The sequence below is a fragment of the Eumetopias jubatus genome, unplaced genomic scaffold (genome assembly GCF_037043125.1).
Source record: "Eumetopias jubatus isolate StellerSeaLion01/CBP00866 unplaced genomic scaffold, mEumJub1_p1.0 scaffold_4, whole genome shotgun sequence".
NCBI classification, from domain to species: Eukaryota; Metazoa; Chordata; class Mammalia; order Carnivora; family Otariidae; genus Eumetopias; species Eumetopias jubatus.
In genome coordinates this window covers 137,598,666-137,618,981 of record NW_028274810.1, presented here as the reverse complement: position 1 = coordinate 137,618,981, position 20,316 = coordinate 137,598,666, and the positions used below count along the sequence as shown (strand labels likewise).

The 20,316-nt window shown below is 36.8% G+C and overlaps 1 protein-coding gene across 1 annotated transcript in view; it reads right to left on the bottom strand.

Moving 5' to 3' along the window:
• Window positions 1–16,819, bottom strand: part of EIF3E (eukaryotic translation initiation factor 3 subunit E) — a 47,136-nt gene extending 30,317 nt beyond the window's left edge. The window contains exons 1-7 of the mRNA XM_028111710.2: window positions 16,696–16,819; window positions 11,453–11,567; window positions 9,513–9,630; window positions 7,429–7,471; window positions 6,226–6,330; window positions 1,307–1,432; window positions 436–560 (exon numbers count right to left, since the gene is read on the bottom strand). Coding sequence (XP_027967511.1) covers window positions 436–560; window positions 1,307–1,432; window positions 6,226–6,330; window positions 7,429–7,471; window positions 9,513–9,630; window positions 11,453–11,567; window positions 16,696–16,785 — 722 coding nt within the window. The 5' untranslated portion in view covers window positions 16,786–16,819. The remainder of the gene's footprint in view (window positions 1–435; window positions 561–1,306; window positions 1,433–6,225; window positions 6,331–7,428; window positions 7,472–9,512; window positions 9,631–11,452; window positions 11,568–16,695) is intronic.
• Window positions 16,820–20,316: the final 3,497 nt, after the last annotated feature.

Here is a 20,316-nt window from a genome sequence, read left to right as displayed (position 1 = left end):
ACACACTGAACAGCACTTCCACAGGCTTAAAGTATGCTTTTTTCAAATAATTTACTAGAGTAACATGTAAGCTTTTTCTTTTTTTTTTTTTTAAGATTTTGTTTATTCGAGAGAGAGTGAGAGGGAGCACAGGCAGGGGGAGCAGCAGAGGGAGAGGGAGAAGCAGGCTCCTCACTGAGCAGGGAGCCCCATGTGGGGCTGCTCATCCCTGGGCCCTGGTATCATGACCTGAGCCAAAGGCAGACGCTTAACCGACTGAGCCACCCAGGCGCCCCATGTAAGCTTTTTCAATTAATAAGCTAATCTACCACATGTAGGGGGAAAAAAAAGGTTAACAACAAATTCAAATGTGAGAGAGAAGTGCATTTTTAAGTTTAAAAAAATCCATGTAATTTCACATAACGAAAGCCAGAATTATACAGTGAAATAACTTACTGTGGCTGGTAAAGGAAGAGATCAATAATGTTATCACGCCCTTTGGGGTGGTTGAAGAAAACGAACAGAGACCAGTGGATGAGCCATGTTCGCTGCTGAAGAGACTGAAGTGGAGAACTCACAGACTACAGGGTTAAAAAATACATACATAGGAAATCTTAATATATGAGAAAGAGGCAAGAGAATAAACAAAGCTGATCTCCGAATTTTAGTTAAAAATGAGAACCTTCTGAGGCATGATCTATGGCCATTAGGATCTAAGTCCTATCCCCTAGACCCTCTGCACTAACCTCAACATTAGAAATTACCTCCCTGCTCTGAGAAATATATTCAATAATGTCTGCTAAGCCATTTTTATAGAAGGCGTAAATTATACTCATACCAGAAAACATTTTAAAAGCAAGGACCGAACTAAATACTCAATAAGTTGTTTTATTAGACCTAATTGTAGGTGAAAACTGTCATCTTCTACATAGGACTTTATTGAGGGCCTATCAGTGAGGTGGCACTAATAGTATTATGCCATTTTCACTGTACAAATAAAAAAGGTGCAGTAGCTGTAAGAGAAATGAAAACTTGAGTTCTTTTCTCTAAGAGCCAAAAAAAAGTTTGACAGTTTCTTTCAGGGAGATTAAGTGAAACTAGTCACCCCACTAACCCACTGTGATTTTTATGTCAAGTCAACAAAAGCTAATCTGAACATTTTTGTTTCCCTTCTTCCCTCCCACCATCCCTCACTCCTTCCTTCCTTCCATTCCTCTCTCCCCCAGCCCCACTTTTTAAAAAAAGTACACAGTGTTTTCCTTATCAGAAAGTATGAAGGACACACAAAAATTTCAGAAAATCACCCTGGAAAAATACTGTAACTCACATTATTATCTATGGTCTCTTTTAACCGTGTAAGGTCTTCCATAGCTGCATCCCAATTCTGCATTAAGATTTCAGAGGCCAATTTTCCCCAGAGTGAACTCAAAGCATTTCTATCTGTAGCTGGAACCTGTTTAAGCAATCATAATTAATTATATTCTGAATATTCTAGGAAAAAAAGACATTGTATATTTTATGCCTTACATATCCACCTAACCTACTAAAAGACCTGTAGCTTTCTAACCCAAACAGTAATTATCTAAGTCCTTACTGGATCACACTGGCTAAACTGATTCAGTTTCCATTTAACTTAATTTACTAAAAATATTAGCTCAGAGTGCCTGGGTGGCTCAGTCAGTTAAGCATCTGCATTCCGCTCAGATCATGATCCCAGGGTCCTGGGATTGAGCCCCACATTAGGCTCCTTGCTCAGCAGGGAGCCTGCTTCTCCCTTTCCTTCTGCCGACCACTCCCCATGCTTGTGTGCTCTCTCGCTATCTCTCTGTCAAATAAATAAATAAAATCTTTAAAAAAATAAAAACACACAGCTTTGTGATATTCAGTCTAAATCAGAAAGAGTAAGTTAAAACTAGAATACAGCACTAGTGTTAAAAGTATTATTTTCAGAACAAAAAATATCCAGGGTGCCTGGGTGGCTCAGTTGGTTAAGCATCTCCCTTTGGCTCAGGTCATGATCTCAGGGTCCTGGGATCGAGTCCCGCATCTGGTTCTCTGCTCAGCAGGGAGTCTGCTTCTCCCTCTACCCCTCCCCACTGCTCATGATCTCTCTCTCACGCTCTCTTTCTCTAATATATAAATAAAATCTTAAAAAAAAATCCAAATTATGACACAAATGAAAGGAGTCAGAGAGAGAAAAGCAGGTATACTAGTTAATAACAATTAATAATTATCAAAGGAATATGTACTGAGCAATAAATGTTCATTTTTCACATAATCCTAATAGAAACATTATAAAAGGTAAATATTTTTTAACCCCATTTTAATTAAAGAGGGGAAACTCATGCATGGAGAGTGTAATCTGCCCAAAACTACACTTCTGATTATGAAAGCTATAAATTTTTTTAAAGATCTATTTATTTATTTTTAGAGACCAAGGAGTGGAGGAGGGGCAAAAGGAGAGAATCTTTCAAGCAGATTCCCAGCTGAGCACAGAGCCCAATGGGGGATGCAGTGGGTCAATCCCCATGACCCATGAGATCATGACCTGAGCCAAAGCCAAGTGTCCAATGCTTAACGAGTGAGCCACTCAGGTGCCCCAAGATCTATAAATTTTATACCACCATCTAAACCACAAAATAGGAGGACTAAAGGCACCTATCTCTTTTTGCCACTGATGGAAAAGGGTCACAAACCCAAAACACCTATTAAGGACTTTGACGGCAGTAATTAATTCTAATGTACTCAATAACATTAAGCAAACTCTAACAAACACTAAATTGGTAAATTAAATTTTGAAACATATCCATGAAACCACTGGTTCTTATCATTACAATATATGTCCACAAAAAAAGAGTTGTATTTGAATATTCGTGGCAATTTTTTTTGTAGTAGACAAAAACTAGACTTTTTTAAAGATTTTATTTATTTATTTGACAGAGAGCACAAGTATGCAGAGCAGCAGGCAGAGAAAGAGGGAAAAGCAGGCTCCCCGCCAAGCAGAGAACCAGATGCGGGACTTGATCCCAGGACCCTGGGATCATGATCTGAGCCAAAGGCAGACACTTAACCAACTGAGCCACCCAGGCATCCCTAGAAGTTTTTTTATTCATGTTTCTAAAACCACAACCAATTCAAGACACATCCCAGTTTGATATTAAAATGTGATAAATTATGCAACTGAAAATCAATATGAGACATCTTTTACATCAACATTATCAAACAGGGCACATCAGACCCAAAACTTCAGTCAAGATCCCAAAGCTTCCAAAAGTCATCATTACTTAAGCTTTCTTGAGTCAAGGAGAAGTACCTTTAAATTAAATGGCATGTACTTACAGGCGATCAATTTTAAATTCTGAGTGATCACACTACTAAAATATGATCACCAACAGTTCTAGCATCTTAAAATCACTTTTATTTCAAGTAGCTGCTGGATAAGGGGAGGGGTTATTTTTCAAGTCAGACCAAAGGGACAGAGAGTGCAAATTTTAACAAACTAATTAAAATACAGTGTTAATTCCTTTTATTTATTTTTGTAACTTTTAAAACAAAAATTTTCAAAAATTCCTGCCAATTCTGCTCCACCATTTCATACCAAATTAATGCATTTCTTAGAACACAACCAAATAGGATGCATGTAAATATTCCTTGATGTATTCTAAAAACCATCACATTTTTTAAAAATAAAGGTAGATTCTGGGGTCACACAGCTTTAATTTACACAAAACTGACCTACAATAGGTCACCTGGAGAGTCAAATTCTAATCTCAGATCATAGTTACAATGGTTCTTTCATAGCTTATGTTTCCCTAACTATAGATTTAAAAGAATAACCAATCAAGAGACAAGAATTTAGAAATGAAAAAAAGGAAAAGGCTATTACAAAAAAATAAAAGTAAATAACTAATATGTAAAACACTGATATTTTTCACCCCAAATCCAATCCAGGATTTTTAATCTTTGCTATTAACAAGATTTTGAACAAATACATAGATTTTATAGTAGTGCCTATCTAAACAAAAGAAAAAGCAAAGTAAAATTAACCGTTGTTTTAAACTTAGCTTGGTTAGCCCCTATCAATATGCCAACTCCCAGCTACTCAAATGTTTTGTCACACAGGTGGGACATAAATTTAAAATAAATTTCACATAATTTCTAAGCACTATCCAATCACTATATTTTGACTACTCTTAATGTAAAACGTTGATTTTTGTGTTCAAATCATGGTAATCAATCACCTAACCAAATGCCATTTGAATTCCAACACAAGACCTGTTAGGCAATGCAAAAGCTTAAAACTGAGATTTTTTTTTTTTAAGTTAGGGAGCAAACTAGGATCTTCATATTTAAAAAAAAAAAAAAGGAAACAAAAACTTCACAAACCTTTTACATATATATACCTACCATTTGTAGAAATTTTCAGACTAATTATAAAACCACACTACATAAATGTAAAATGCTGTTAAAACTAAGATATGTTTTATTTGTTAGGATAAAAGCTTTTTGTAGCAGCAGAGCAAGTTTTTTAATCCCCCAAAGGTTCATGCGTACTACTCTGGCTCAAGTCCATGTCATTACAGTTGGCTCTTCATACCAACCTGCTTTCAAGGGTGGATATGCTAGAAGAGTTTCAATATCTGGATTTCCAGCAGTTACCTTAAGTTTCCATGTCTTAGCAAAATGGCACATTCACTCACTGACCAGCAACAATAAATTTACTGTGCTAGAACTCTAACATGACACTAAATCTTCATTCTCAAAATTCACTCCCAGCATTAACAAATGATATGAATAACCAACTCTTTTCATGTACCTGTAATCATATCAGGCTTCTGATTTTACAATCCTGGTTTAAGCTGTTTACATTTCCAAAGTAATCAACTTTTGCTCTCCTAAATCCTTCGTAATATTCAAAGTAAAACTGATGGAATTTTCTGATAAGCACTACAAGTTTAGAATCACTGATTACCTTCAATGCACTTGTAAGCTAACCAAGCTAATCTATAATTAAGAATATTCACAAATGGGAATAAGAGAAAAATAAATTTTTTTCAAATCAAACTTCGAAATAAACTGAAAATCTTTATTTCCTTTTGAAGGATGGATGGTAGCTTTAAAAAACGAAGCTCTCTAAGTACTTTTTAAATGTAGAAATTAGCTGTATTACTAAAACACCAATCTCTTCCCCTTCCTTGCTCCCCCAAAAAGAAAAATTTAAGTTCCTAGAAAACAACCAAAGGTAGCAGCTATAAGTCTTTTCTTTGTGGCAAGCATATGGAGCTAAAAGAATAAAGGCACCAGAAAGTAGAGACAGAAGAAATACTCTTCCAAGGTTAGAAAACAAGAAGTCCCTGTCTTAAGAGGTCATTTCCCAACATCTAGGACTAACTAGAGAAATCAGACACTTAGGTACTTGCTTACTAACCCAAAGTGAGTAACAAATTATAATTTCTCAAATGAGAAGTTAGTTAAAACAAGGGTGTTTTGACAACTCTAGAAGGCATTAATACAATTACCTACACAGAAGACAGAATGAGAAAAAAATTTTTTCATTTGAAAGCCTTATTTTTTTCTTTGGCTTCATGCAATTTTCTTTTTTCCCAGAAAAAGCACTGAATCTAGGAACTTGTCAATAGGCAAATGAAAATAACAACAGGGCTCTTCATGGTTAGATATTTGCTCTTAATAGCACAATTTAAATTTACCTTCCCCCTACATTATTAAAAAAAAATCATTGAGTTTTATTTCCTAACAGCTAAGGGTAGAAGTAAATGGAAAAAAGTTACTATTAAGGCATAATTTTTTTTCAAATATCATTAGAACTCCATAGTTGTTTGAAACAAACTCAAGGGATGTATACAGCATAACATATTTAATTAAAATTAGGAATAATGGATTTATTCAATAAATATTTAAGCATCCACAATGTCCTGTTCACTGTGCTACACAGTAATATTACAAATTGATTACATGATAGAATTTTGCTAATGCCAATCACTCAATTATACATAAAATAACAAATTAGCGGGTCTTACTTTTGGATTTCAAGGAAAGTTAAATCTCTCTCCAAATTTTGAGGTCCTGATATAAGCTTTCCTATTTCTATTTGTTCTTTGTTGAGAAAGTTTTTCTCCTTTCACCAAGGATTCTTGAAACTTTATGTACAGAATCAAATCTATAGATATGTTTTGACAAACCAAGGGAATCCTACAAAGTCTGAGAGAAGAAAAAAAATTTACTCACCAATACTCTAAAGAAGTAAAGATATTCTGCGGCTCCAGAGTAATTCCCACATTCATACTGAAATTTCGCATACCTGTAGAGTGTATCTAAATATTCCTGCCTAAACTAAAAAGAAAAAAGAAAAAAGCATCAGTTCTGTTTTTAACTTTGAGTTTTAAAATTGAAACCATTTACTCCTTTAAATGTCCCCAGATACGTCAATTCTCTCAGTGTACCCCAAGTGTCACAAAAAAACCAAAATAAAACAAAAACCATGATCAAAAACATGACTCTGAAAACATACATTAGCAATTGGTAGATTTTTCATTCATAATTCTGGTCTCAAAGAGTTATGAATTGTAACAATACCTAATTCGTTGCAGTGAGAATTTGAATTGCAGGGAAAGGTCTGAGGTGTGAGTCTCTCAGTTAGCGACTGAGCTTAGACAACTACTAAGAGCATGAATTCCTACAACGTTTGTGATTCTGTACAAATAACATGTACAGTAAATTTCAGTTCTCTGTGAAAACTGGCCCCAAAATTACAGCAACTTTTAAAGTTAGCAATGCAAGGAAAGCGAAAGTAAAGAAATGTAAGAGAAGGGCTACAAACTAGAACATTATTAAATATACCAAACATTCTATTTGGAAACTAGAAAGAATAATTTGTACAGTGGTCAGCATACCTCTTGTTACAGTTTATTGTTAAATGAGAGAAGAAACTTGAATGCAAGTAAAGAACTAATTGTATATGCAAATCCTCACACTTTAAGTTAACACAAGGGAAAATGAGACTGGGAGACGACTAGGGAAGTCTACGATAAAATTCCTTTATGGGGGATTTATGAAGACCTTGATAATGTCAAGAACTACTATATTCCACAAGGCAGCCAAAGTATTACTTAATTCTACTGCTCAAAACATTTTTAATTCCAATTTAGTTCTATCTTTGTTAATCCATCAGAAATATAAAATGGTACCCATTACTTGATTATCCTAAAAAAATAAAGTTTTGAAAATTTCTATGATCTAAAGTATAAGCACCTCATTTTCCCATCAGCATCAATTTTTAAAAACTGAAGTTTCAAAACTACCAGGTCTTATATTTAATAAATTAATCTAGAAATTATAATCTTGCCAAGCCTTGAACCTATCTATGCAGCACTGTTCTTTAATTAGCCCTATTAAAACAGAACTAAAGAAAATTTTTAAAATACCACTTACACCATGCTTGTCCGCCAGGTAGTCAAACAGCATCCGACCATCTCTTAATTAGAAAGAAAAATTATTGTACTTTATAGGTCACAGAAACAAAATAAGCATAACCAATGTTCATCCTATTACCCACATAAAGCCATTTAAATATCTTAATACTTAAACACTAGAAATAGGACTTCCAGAATAAACAGAACAATACAAAATTAATATAATAATTGATTATGCTTAACTTACATTTCTATGCCACACACCCTATATAATTATTACCCGTATCAGTGTCAACCCAATTGAACTTTTCTTAAATTGGCTTTGTGTAACTAAGACGCTGCCAGGCTGGTAAAAGACAAAACGATAACAAAGACACCAAGGAACAAGTGATAGATGGGCACAGTGGCCCACTTACTGGGCATTTTCAAAAAAGAAAACATTTTCTTATGCGTATCACAGAGGGAATGCTGTGGCATGTTTTTCCAGAGTTTAATTTTACCTCCTTAATGGGGAGGGAATATATCATCACCAACATTAACATGGGTATATTATAATAGTGAATATGAAATATGCATGAATTTTAACAAGATTTAAAAAAAAAACTTAAGTGTGGATCACAGTGAATAACTGTGTTACACTCCTTGTATCTTTCAGGTACATAATCACTGTCCTTTGGTTGACTAGGTATTTCTGGGAAAGTATGAGAAGTAAAACGTTATATATTCAATGAAATTTAAAAACAGGAATTGGCAGGAAGAGGTTATTCCTTTGCAAAGTTTTAAAACACAATTCCATCCTTTCATTTATCTCAATGCTATGCCTATTAAACCGCAAGGAGTCTTCTCTAATAATTGGTGAATAAATCTATATTCATCTTGATTCATACCCTAATCCCATTAATTTCTAGTATTTAAGTCACTAAATTTAGAATTTAAATTCTAAATTTTCTGTTGTACCCTAACAGCCGGATTATTTCACCTGTTCCTCTGGGTGCACTTACATGTGACCTGCAGGTCTCAGTCATTATATTCTATTCTGTGTAGTAAGTAGTATAGTGCACTTGCACGTACACACACAGCCATATATAACTGCTTTGTAAGATAGAGCTGTGTATATATGTATATATCTACCTGTATATACACAGATAGATATAACATGGTGTAGTTAGTAATGTAGCAGGTTACATTATAATGGTATAGTAATCGTGTAGTATTTGCTCTTTTGCTTAAAATTATCTGGTAACACTTCCCCAAATCACAAATGAAAATTTGAAACTAATCTCTCCAAAAATTTGTTCTGGTCACATACTGTATGAACTGAAGACACAACACAGGAAAATCTTCAGCAATTTCTCTAGTAAATACATTAGCAGCTAAGATCTACCACAATGGCAATGTACAATTTTAGCAGATTTTGTCTTAAAGAAGTTCTAATAACCCAAAGGGCTTCAATTAATGATATACATTAAGTCAGAATGAGGCAACATGCATTCTTTGGAAACCAAACAATAAGTTTATTTCTAGTTAAGAGGAAATTAAGAATAAAATAACCTTATCAGCTCTACACTACCCTCCCTTCTTGGGCTGGGCAATGAGGTTGGAAGGATATTAGAGAATGCAACCAAGTGATAAAGTGAGCTCAGGTTTCCCTCTTGGTACTGCCCAGGCACAGGTACGTCAACCTCAGTACTACTGACACTTTTGGGTTGGATATTCTTTGTTGGGGGTGTAGGGTACTGTCGGATGCATTGCAGGATGGTTAGCAGCATCCCTGGCCTCTCCTTGCTAGGTGCTAGTCGCACCCCTTCAATAGTGATAACTAAAAATGTCATCAGACATTGCCAATGTCCACTGGGAAGAGAGGAAGAAGGCAAAACTGCTCCAGCATAATCAGATTTGGATAACTGGTAAAGAAGTTAAAAATAAAATTAGGATTAATGTTTATTAAGGAATTCCTGGTCCCTACACAAGGATAAATAAAAATAAACAGGTAATCAATTAAGCCATGAACTTTTATGATGGGATATTAGATAAAATTTGAATTAACATTAGTCTTAATCCAGAAAAGAGAATTTTCAGATTATTCAAATTAAGGGAGGTTACCTGGTTGACTGCATCTGCCTTGTAGTTTCTGGATCTTCAAACATCTTCACAATTGGTTCTGTTTCTGCCTGAAGCTGTTTCAGTTGTGCAACAACTGTGGTTCTTTTTTCTCTCAAAGCTAATTAAAAATGCAAAGGAGTACTCTATGTTAAACTATACTGCTCACCATGAGGATGTCTCTGGAAATTTTTCAGTTTATTTAAATTATTCATAAATTTATTTACCCCCAATATATTCATATGCCAGGAACCACCAATTCAATAAGTCTCCCAGATCCATTTTTTACTTTCTAGCGGTGCAAAGGCACATAAAGAGGGAATCTTCTTACTCTTAAAGAAAACTGAGGAAGATACAGATACAGCCGGGGGGAGGGATGGCTGCCGAGAAACGATTACCTTATTCCACATTTCAGAGACTTCACTCTTATTGTTTTTATATTTGTTCTCATTGAATTTTCTCAGGTGAATATTATCCCAGAGTTTCTGAACAGAGACTCAGAGGGTTTATATATTACTATAGATTTCCAATTAGGTAAAATGGAATTTAAATCCAGTCAGTAATCTCTTTTCACTATAAATCTAATTCTGTAATCTCGCAAACCCAGTTCTCATTTCCTTTTACTGCATTATGAAGAATCAGAGAAAACTTGCAGATAACCTACACTGCAGGCATGTTTTAAACTTTCACTAAGAAATAGTTAACTTTTTCATCACAAACTAAAATTTAAAGAGCTGCTGTCATTCACTATAATTTAAAAAGGTGATTATGTTTAGTGTAATAACGTGTTATACATTAAAAAGTGTTACTACAACGTTTCTCAAACATAAAAGGGTATCTGTGATCAAATTTTGGAAAATGTCAATTTAAACAAATTATACTTCTCTACTGAAAGTATTCTTAGAATTTTTTTAAAATACCAGGTGCCTGGGTGGCTCAGTTGGTTAAGCGACTGCCTTTGGCTCAGGTCATGATCCCGGAGTCCCGGGATCGAGTCCCGCATCAGGCTCCCGGCTCAGCGGGGAGCCTGCTTCTCCCTCTGACCTTCTCCCCTCTCATGCTGTTTCTCTCTCTCTCTCTAATAAATAAAATCTTAAAAAAAAAATACCAGGTTCATAAGAGAAATAATATTTTTCAAACTTATGGGAAAACCTTTTTTTTTTTTTTTTTTAAAGGAACATCAATTACCACAGAAAACAAGAATGTGGAAAACACCATACCCCAATAGTTCTCCAATTTAAGCACTGGGCCTCAGCCAACAGTTTCTGATTAAGTAGATCTGGGGTATGACCCCAAAATTTGCATTTCTAACAAGTCCTCCCAGGTGAACTGATGATGCTGGTACTGGGGACAATACTTTTGAGAACCCTCGCTATTCCCAGATGCTTCAAGATGAAAAGTCTCTAAGGCACACAGATGCTAACTCAAAAAGTTAGCAGACCAAAAACAGCAACATTCTCAGATCATTCTAAGGAGACAATCTGATTCATAAGCACAATTTTGATCATACATACTATGAACGGAACATATCTGAAAATCATGTTTTAAAGTAGTATCACACCTTTTGTAGTGAGAAAATATACTTTAGATGACATGTAACCTTCACATTACCTTTCATCCAGAGAATTTTTAAACCATTCAAATAGTTATTAAAAGACTTTTGACTAAAGCTCTTTTATAAATCACAAAACTTTTTTTTAAAGACTTTATTTATTTATTTGAGAGAGAGAGAGAGAGAGCACATGAGGGGGGGAGGGTCAGAGGGAGAAGCAGGCTCCATGCCGAGCAGGGAGCCCAATGCGGGACTTGATCCGGGGACCCCAGGATCATGACCTGAGCCGAAGGCAGTTGCTTAACCAACTGAGCCACCCAGGCGCCCTATAAATCACAAAACTTTAACACACACACATACTCAGTTCATGAGAGAAGCTGACAAAACTTACCATGTGGAATATCATCAGAATAAAGGTTTTTGTATACATCCATAGCAAAGTCCACCATGTTGGTATCACTAAGGAGATCCAATTTCCCTTGTAATAATTCTTTTTCATTATATATCTGCAAGAAAAAATTACTTTCTAATGAATATGTTGAAGTTCCCCCAAATAAAATGATAAACAGCCACACCAACTCTACTGACAAGCACATAGAGTTGTTTCCTTACCACATCAGGTAATTAGAAATCAACTCAAAATTTTTATCTTCTCACTATCTCACATCCACATGATACCTACTCATCTCTCCTTGAGATAGCCTTTTGTCTACCCCCACATATTTTTTCACTAAATCATTTGAATCCTTTCTTTATAATCCTTCCCCATCCACACCACTAAAACAGAACTAGTACCTATTCTCTAAGTCAACCATGTCATAGGTTTTTGCAAGGACTTAAGAAACAATTTAACCCACAGGACAAGGACCAAATAGATACACCAGCAAACTCACAAAAATGTGAAGTTTAGGGCAATGAGCAGTATGTAGGGATCCCACACAACAGTATTCAAGGAGACAGAAACCAAAATTAAAAAAAATTTTTTTAAATAAGCAGTCATCGAGATAAAAGCTTCAGCAAAAGATTTGCGTACTAAATTTTATTTTGTCAAGGAAAGAAAAATGCAGGAAGATTCCACATTTAAAAGCCTGTGAAAAGATGAAGGTGATGAAATGGTACAGCCATGAGATCAAAACTGAATCTTCCAAACTCCTACAAAAGAGTAAGAAAATAAAGGGCTGAAAATGGCTAAAAAATTTTAATAGCCACTTTACAAGAGTATAACCAAATGGCCAAAAACACCAAATATCTCAACTTCATTAATCATACAGAAAATGAAAATTAAAGCCACATTAAAAAACAAAAACAAAAAAAATGGCAATACCAGTACTGGTGTAGATTTAGAGCAACTGTACACTTACTCTTCTGGCAGAAGTACAACAGCTTTGGAAAACTGTTTTTATCTCCTAAAATCAAAAATACTTTTAGACCTAGTCATTCTGCTCCGTGATACCCAAGAGAACCTGGTGCATATATTCAAAGGACATTTCTAAGAATGTTCATAGTAGTACTACTTTAATAGTCAAGTTTATCAACATTAGAATGGATAAACTGTAATATGTAACAGATTAACATTCAGCATTCGAATCAAAGAACTACAGTTATCCTACCAACTTGGATGACTATCACAATGTTGAATAAAATAAGTCATAAAAACAGTAAAATGCTTAATTTCATATATGCAAAATCAAAACCAGGCAAAACTATTCTAGATCAGACTAGTGCTTACCTTTGGGAGGTGTGAGTAGTGACTCAAGGGTCAGAGGAAGGTTTTTAGGATATTTGTAATGTTTTATGGTGGTCACACAAGTGGTTTCACTTCGAAAAATGGTGCTTATATTGGGCACTTTTCTGTATGAATGGTATATCTGATAAAAAGTTTACTTAAAAAAAATCAAAGCTTCCTTTCAGTGTACCCTATAGAAACCTAATCTTGTGAAAACATCTTTCCCAAACATGCCAACTTCTTCTTGCCACCCCATTAATAAGCTTTTAATTTGTATTTTCTCTATCTATTGTAGATTCAAAGCACTGCTCCTCAGCCATCAGATCTTACTGGCCTCTTAAATCTGTATCTGCTTATATCACCTTCCCTAAATTCTGCCTTATAACCACACTTACTCTATAAAGGGCAGGCAGTAAATAGTCTAGACTTTTGCACCAAGAAGCAAAAATCTAGGAAACTAGGGGCGCCCGGGCGGTCCGTTGAGCATTTGACTCATGGTTTCAGCTCAGGTCATTATCTCAGGGTCCTGGGATAGAGCCCCAAATGGGGTTCTGCACTCAGCAGGGAGTCCGTTTGAGATTCTCTCTCTCCCTCTTGTCTCTGCCCTCCCCCCCGCCAAGTGTGCTCTCTTGCAAGCTCTCTCTCTCTAAAATAAATCTTAAAAAAAAAATCTAGGATAATACTTATAAGTACTATAAGAGTTTCCACAATTTCTTTCTTTTTTGAAGCAAAAAATAATGGAGTAAACTTTTTTGTAAAAGAGATCTACTAATGAGATGAATGAAATTTTGGGGGGTAGGAACTATTAAGGTACCAAAGTTAGTGTTCTATAACTGAAAATGTTTGCAAATGTTCATCTGTTAAAAATTATTTTTAGGGGCCCCCAGGTGGCTCGGTCGGTTAAGTGTCTGCCTTCAGCTCAGGTCATGATCCCAGGGCTCTAGGACAGAACCCCGCATAGATTCCCTGCTCAGCGGGGAACCTGCTTCTCCCTCTCCCTCTGATGCTCCCCCTACTTGTGCTCTCTTGCTCTGTCGAATAAATAACATCTTTAAAAATTAAAAAAAGAAAATATTCCTTTGACATCTCTTCCTGCTGTCATCCTCCACAAATTCAACATCCATACTGATGATTCTTAAGAAACTCGAATCTTAAAATTTCCAACTTTCCACAACTTTCATTTAGTACCTTATCTCTAAGATTTAACTTAAATTCATCTCTTTCACCATTACCATTAAAATGCTTCATTATACCCTCTGTTCTTTTTAATTTTTATAACATCCTTTTTGGTTATCACTTTCCACATTAGTTTAGATGTCATTTTTAGCTATTTCAAAGATTTTCTCATTAGTAATATCATTGATTCCAACCATTTTCTCCAATCAAACATACTTCAATGTCAGTATTTCTGGAAAAAGTCATCTGTCTTGTATGTTCTGGCTAAGGACGACTGTAAAATGTTTCAAAAGCAGGCAATAATGCTATTCAGTCACATCTGTGCTTTTCTCTGCTGATCAGCAATCCATCTCTAAATGACGTATATCTACAAGCATACCTCCAAACATTTCTACACTACTTAAGTAACCTTCCACTGCTGCTCTCGGTTCAAAAATTACATCATCAGCTCTTATAAATGTATGATTTTCAATCTCAGTTGGGCCATCCACACTTACCAATCCTTATACTTTGGTCAGTTTTCTCAGTCCCCATTTCCATTCCTTACCTCACTCCTCAAGACCCCAATTGGCTGCCTCACTCCTCTCTCACACAGGATGGCCTAGCCTCCTAATGGAAAATATTCAGGAATACTCACTTTGTCCCAGAAGGTTACGTGCCTTCCAAGATTGGTGGCAGTATCAACACTCCTACGCATGAGACAGGCTTACTTAAGATGAGAAAGTAACACCTCTGAAGTGCAGAGATATCAAATAATCACTAAAAGCCTTTATGCCAGACTCTCTTTTACATGCTAAGGGCACAGCAGAGAACAAAACAAAGTTCCTGCTCTCATAGAGCTTACAGTATCCAACATGTTACAAATATATCAAATTGTTACTCTTATCAATCATGATCACTGCCTCTATCCTAACCATCTAAAACTCAACCTAAAACCTATCCTCAAAAGTCCTTTTTGCCCACTGAATAGAATCTCTTCAATTTTGACAGCACTCTGCCAGTACTTCTCTGACATGTGTTCCTTTTTGTCTCATATGTAATTATAGATCTTTATCTCCTCTAAAGGATAGGTAAGTTTTTCACCGGTGAAATGTCTGGGTTTTATCCTAGATTTAACACAATTCCATGATAGCCCTATACTTAGTAACTGCTAAGTAAATACTCTAGCATCTGTCTTCCTCTTGGTATACTCCAGCCATCTTACCAACATTCTCTACAAAGAGGCAAGTACTGAGCAGTTATTTTCCACGGATTCTCAGCTGCCCTTCATGGTTTTGGTCTTACCCCATGAAAAACTAATTTACACTCACATATTCCTTCCTTTTATCTATCTGCCTTGTAAAACAAAAGTGTAAAGAACACATTACAAGAATATGAACTTTGGCTGATTTAGAAGCATTTCTACAAGTAGCTGATAAAGGATTTCAAATATGGCATTTTTCTATTCTTTGATCTTTGGTGAATTATCCTCACACATCCAGGAAGGGAAAAAAAAGAATGTACTGTTTTAGGCAAGCTCTAAAATATAGGTTTAAGTACATCCTACGTGAGGAAAAATAAAGAAAAAACATATCCTCTCATGATAAAGCTTTATATTGCTTTATTTTTACATTCCTGAAATTTACTGAAAATAAACTTTGCTGTTCCCTAACATCACAACTTTAGAGTCCTTAGAAAAGGATCAGATAAATTTGAGGATTATACCTAATGAACAGTCACTACCAGGAAGATCTGAAAAGTTAGCAGAACAATTTAATGTTTATTTGCAGAGCTTTTCTGTTTTATTGTTGTTGAGCCACACAAATCAACTCCCCAAATCTAGAGTTCCCTAAAGTAGACTTACGTTGTAATCGGCTTTCAGATATAGAATTCATTTACTTTTCTGGCCAATAATCAAATCCCTTCATCATAGTAACGTTACTTTATTATAATTACTACAATGTATCGATTTTCCAACAAGCTCAAGATATAACTAAGCCCAATAGTTCAAAAACTTTCAGGATTGAGACGTTTTGAAATGAGGTACCAGAACCACAGGCTAATTCAAAGTATCGTGAGTAGCTAAATGAACGTTAACGTTCAAATTTACTCGAAGTCTGTATACACCGGAAAACCACTTTTAAGTAAAAAAAAATTGTCCAGGTTTTTTTTTTTTGGGGGGGGGGGAAGCCGTCCCCATCCGACAAAATATGCCACGCTTCTAGGAAGTGGCTACTTACCGAAAAACCAGGAAAACTCTTGGCGAAGAATTCACAACTTCATGTAAATTAAAGTACTAGGTATTTAAGTGTAAATTATTCCAAAGATCCGGCAAACAAAAACACAAAGCCAAGCACACCCCTCCCACAGTTCCCTAAAGAAAACCCAAAATCTGTAACACTCCCATTTGCTTTTAAGAAGCAGGCGTTACTACAGGGAAGCTGGCGAATGGTCCGTCAACTTCCGAGAGGAACTGACGCGGAAGTCCCTCCAGCACTGTCACCTCCAGTAGTGAAGCAGAGACCTTTCTCCCCTAAGTTGCCTGCTGTCACCTCACTTCTCGTCACAACCAAATTCTGCGGTGCTAACTGGGACGACGCTCAATTACCAGCAGATCCTTACTGCCCAACTCGGGACCAAACTCGCGGCCGCCTCACACGTGTGTCAGGCCTAGGGCTATCGCCACCGCCTCTCAGCCTTGCCCCGAGCCTCACGCGCTCCCACACCTTCCTCGCGGTCAAAGCCCCCCTCACCTCTTTTACGGAGAGAAACTCAAGCAACGGAAAGACCAGATGCCGATCCAAAAAGTGAGCGATGCGAGTAGTCAAATCGTACTCCGCCATCTTGCCAAGTAAAAAAGGAGTCTGTACTCGCTAAAACTTTATTGATAACGCCGACAAACGAACAAACAGGTCCGCGTTGCGCATGCGCAGTGGCTAAGCACGCCAAGGAAAAGGGGTGGGGTTCAGCCCGAAGCGCTCAGAGAACAATGGCGCATGCGTGCGAGTCCTCCCTCCTTTTAGGCAGTTCTGGGACGGGGCGGAGCCGCGGGCGTAATTTCTTCTGTTTTCAAGTTTGCAGTATCCTACTCTCCGTTCCGCTAATAAATTTTGGAAAACTGAGATTTGACTGCTGAGGGATTGTCGATTACATTGGGATGCGGCAGAGGACAAGATAATGGGGCTCTTGCTCCCCGAGAAATTGCGTAGGAGAAGGAATACCTGAGGTTTTATTTGGCATATAGTGATCGTTTTGTAATCGTTTGTTAAATTAAGGTGGGACGGGTTTCTAGACGGGAAACAAGTGAAATAATTTTAGATTATAGTAAGAGCCATAATTTGGTGAGGGTAGTCGGGCTGGGTTTATTTAATTCGGGGGGTTAGAGAAAAAACTCAGAGTACCAATTTAACTGAGAGTTGTAGTGACAGAAGGAAGCGACTAAAATTGGAGCCAGGGTAAAACCACGCCTGGTGGATGGCTTAGCAAACGAAAAGCCCACGAGACAGGAAAGGACTTGGTATATTCCAAAAGCTAAATATCCTGTGTGACTAGACAGCGAGGTGAAAGACGTTGAGAAGGGCCAGGTCATGATTAAGGTAAGGAATGTGGATTTTATTCTAAGTGCTCTGAAGTCTCCTTTGCTAGACCGTTTTCATCTTTCAGGCCTCTTCATTTTGGAGTGCCTCAGGGTCTTGGATTTTTTTCCTATGTAAGTGAGTACCCTAGTTGATATCATTCAACCTAAGGGCTTTAAATGCAGTATATACACTGACAACTCCCAAATTATAGCACCAACACAGACCATAGTTAACCACAGACTCACAAAAACTCTATCTAGCCACTCAATATCTCAATATTAACATGTCCAAAACCAAACTCCCCCATGTAGCTCGTCAAAACCTGCTCTTTTTGCGCTCTTCTCCATCTCTATGAATGCTAGTTCCATCTGTCCGGTTGCTCAGACCCAAAACCTTGGAGTCATCTTTGACTTTTCTCTTGCTGTTACACTGTGCACTGAATTCACCAACAAACCCTTTGTTTTTAACATTTGAAGCATATCCGGATCCAGTCAGTTCACACACCACCTCCAAAGTCACATCCTTAGTCCAAACCACCATCATGTCTTGCTTTGATATTTTGGAGTAGCTTCTTCACTAACGACCTTGCTTCCCCTCTTTTCCACCTGTGATTTATTCTCACACAGCAGCCAGAGTGACTTTTCAATATGGTTAAAACTATCCAAGCCTTATTATCTCACACTGACTTCATCTTCATCTCCTCTTCTTTTTCACTCTACTCCAGCCCTAAGCAACACTATTTTCTGTCTGTATAGATTTCCCTATTCAAGACTTTCATATGAATGGAATCATATAATATGTGGCATTTTGTGTCTGACTTTCACTTTGTATAATATCTTCAAAATTCATCCAAGTTGTAGCATGACCAGTACTTCATTTCTTTTCATGGCCAAATAATATTCTATTATATGGCTATACCACATACAGTTTACCCATTCATCCACCGATGGACGTTTGGGTTGTTTTCTACCTTTTGGCTACTATGTATAATGCTGCTGTAAACATCTGTTACAAATTTTTGTGTAGACATATGTTTTTAGTTTTCTTGGTTATATACCAGAGATGGAATTGGTGGGGTATACAGTAACTATGTTTAATCACTTGAGGAACTGCCAGACTGTACTATAATTTTGCAAGATGTTAACACTGGGGGAAATTGAGTACAGGATACATGGGATCTTACAAGTGCCTGTGAATCTACTATCCCAGATAAAGTTTCAGTTAAAAAAAAATGATTCCTAGACTTGGGGCATAAGAAACTGGGTTCTCACTGGTGACTAGTAGATGGGGGGGAGAATGGTAAAGGAATAGGTATGGGTGCTAAAATCAGGAATTCTGTTTCAGACAGAATAAGACCCTATCAGATATCCAAGTGGTGATGTGTAGTATGCAAACTGAGATACTATTCTGGATCAGTTGATATAGTTGTTACCACTTACCATGCATGTAACCTTGTACAGTAGACGCCCCCCCCCCTTATCCATAGCAGGCACTTTCCAAGACCCCTAGTGGATGCCTGAAACCATGGACAGTACTGAACCCTATATATACTATGCTTTTGCCCATACATATGTATACCTATGATAAAATTTATATTATAAATTAGGTACAAAGTTTCCTGGAAGCCCAAAGACTAAAGTTGTAATAGAATATAGACAGAAAAAGAGGAAGTTAAAGAAATAGCAGCCAAGGCTTCCAGCAGAAGTGAGCTGGGGCAGAGGAAGAAAGCAAGCAGGTAGCAGTATGGAAACTTGCCAAAAAAGGAACAGAGGGCATTTTTGAGAAGCAGAGAGAAATAAGATGCAATTCGGTTTGATTAACATTTTGAACTTTTACCATATGGAAGGTACTAAGCTAGGTGTTAATGGGAATATATAATCAGTAAAGGCTATATAGGAAGACTATATAGGAACTTTCAATCTAATAGGTGGCAATTATTTGTTAATTCTGTATAAATCAAATACTTACAATGTTCTAGGTCCTGGGAATATAAAACAGATGGCCTTCTCTAGAGAAGTTTATATTTGAGGGGAAGGAGATGGATAAAAACATAAATATATACTTCGTCCAGTGGTGGTGAATGCTATGAAGAACAATATGCAAGGTAGAAGTTAGAGAATGGTGGGGAAAGGCTTCTGATTTATATAATGTGATTAGGGAAGGCCTCTCTGGTAAAGTAGAATGTAAAAAGAGACCTGAAGAAAGTAGGGAACCTGTGGCTCTCTAGAGGAGGAAAATTCCAGGTAAAGGAACGTTAAGTATAAAGGTACTGAAGCAAAATGGCACTTGGTATCAATGAGAAATAGCAAAGAGACTAGAAATTCAAGATCTGACTGAACAAAAGGAAGTATGATAGAAGATGAGTTCAGAGAGGGAGTTGTGGGACAGATGACATAATGTTTTGGAAGCCACAGTCAAGACTTTGGGTTGTATTCTGAATGAGGTGGGACGCTATTGGAGAGTTTTGAACAGAGAAATCACATAATCATAGTTTTGCTTTAAAAAGACCACTTCAGGGGCCCCTGGGTGACTCAGACGGTTAAGCGTCTGCCTCCGGCTCAAGTCATGATCTTGGGGTCCCAAAATCAAGCTCCACATCAGGCTCGCTGCTCAGTAGGGAGTCTTCTCCCTCTCCTTCTCCCCCCACCCCTGCTCATGTGCTCTCTCTCTCTTGCTCAAATAAATAAATAAAATCTTAAAAAAAAAATTTAAAAAGACCACTTCAAAGGTTGAGGGGTAGGGATGTCAAGCATGTACATAGAGAAACCAGTTAAGAGACCATTGAAATAATTCAAG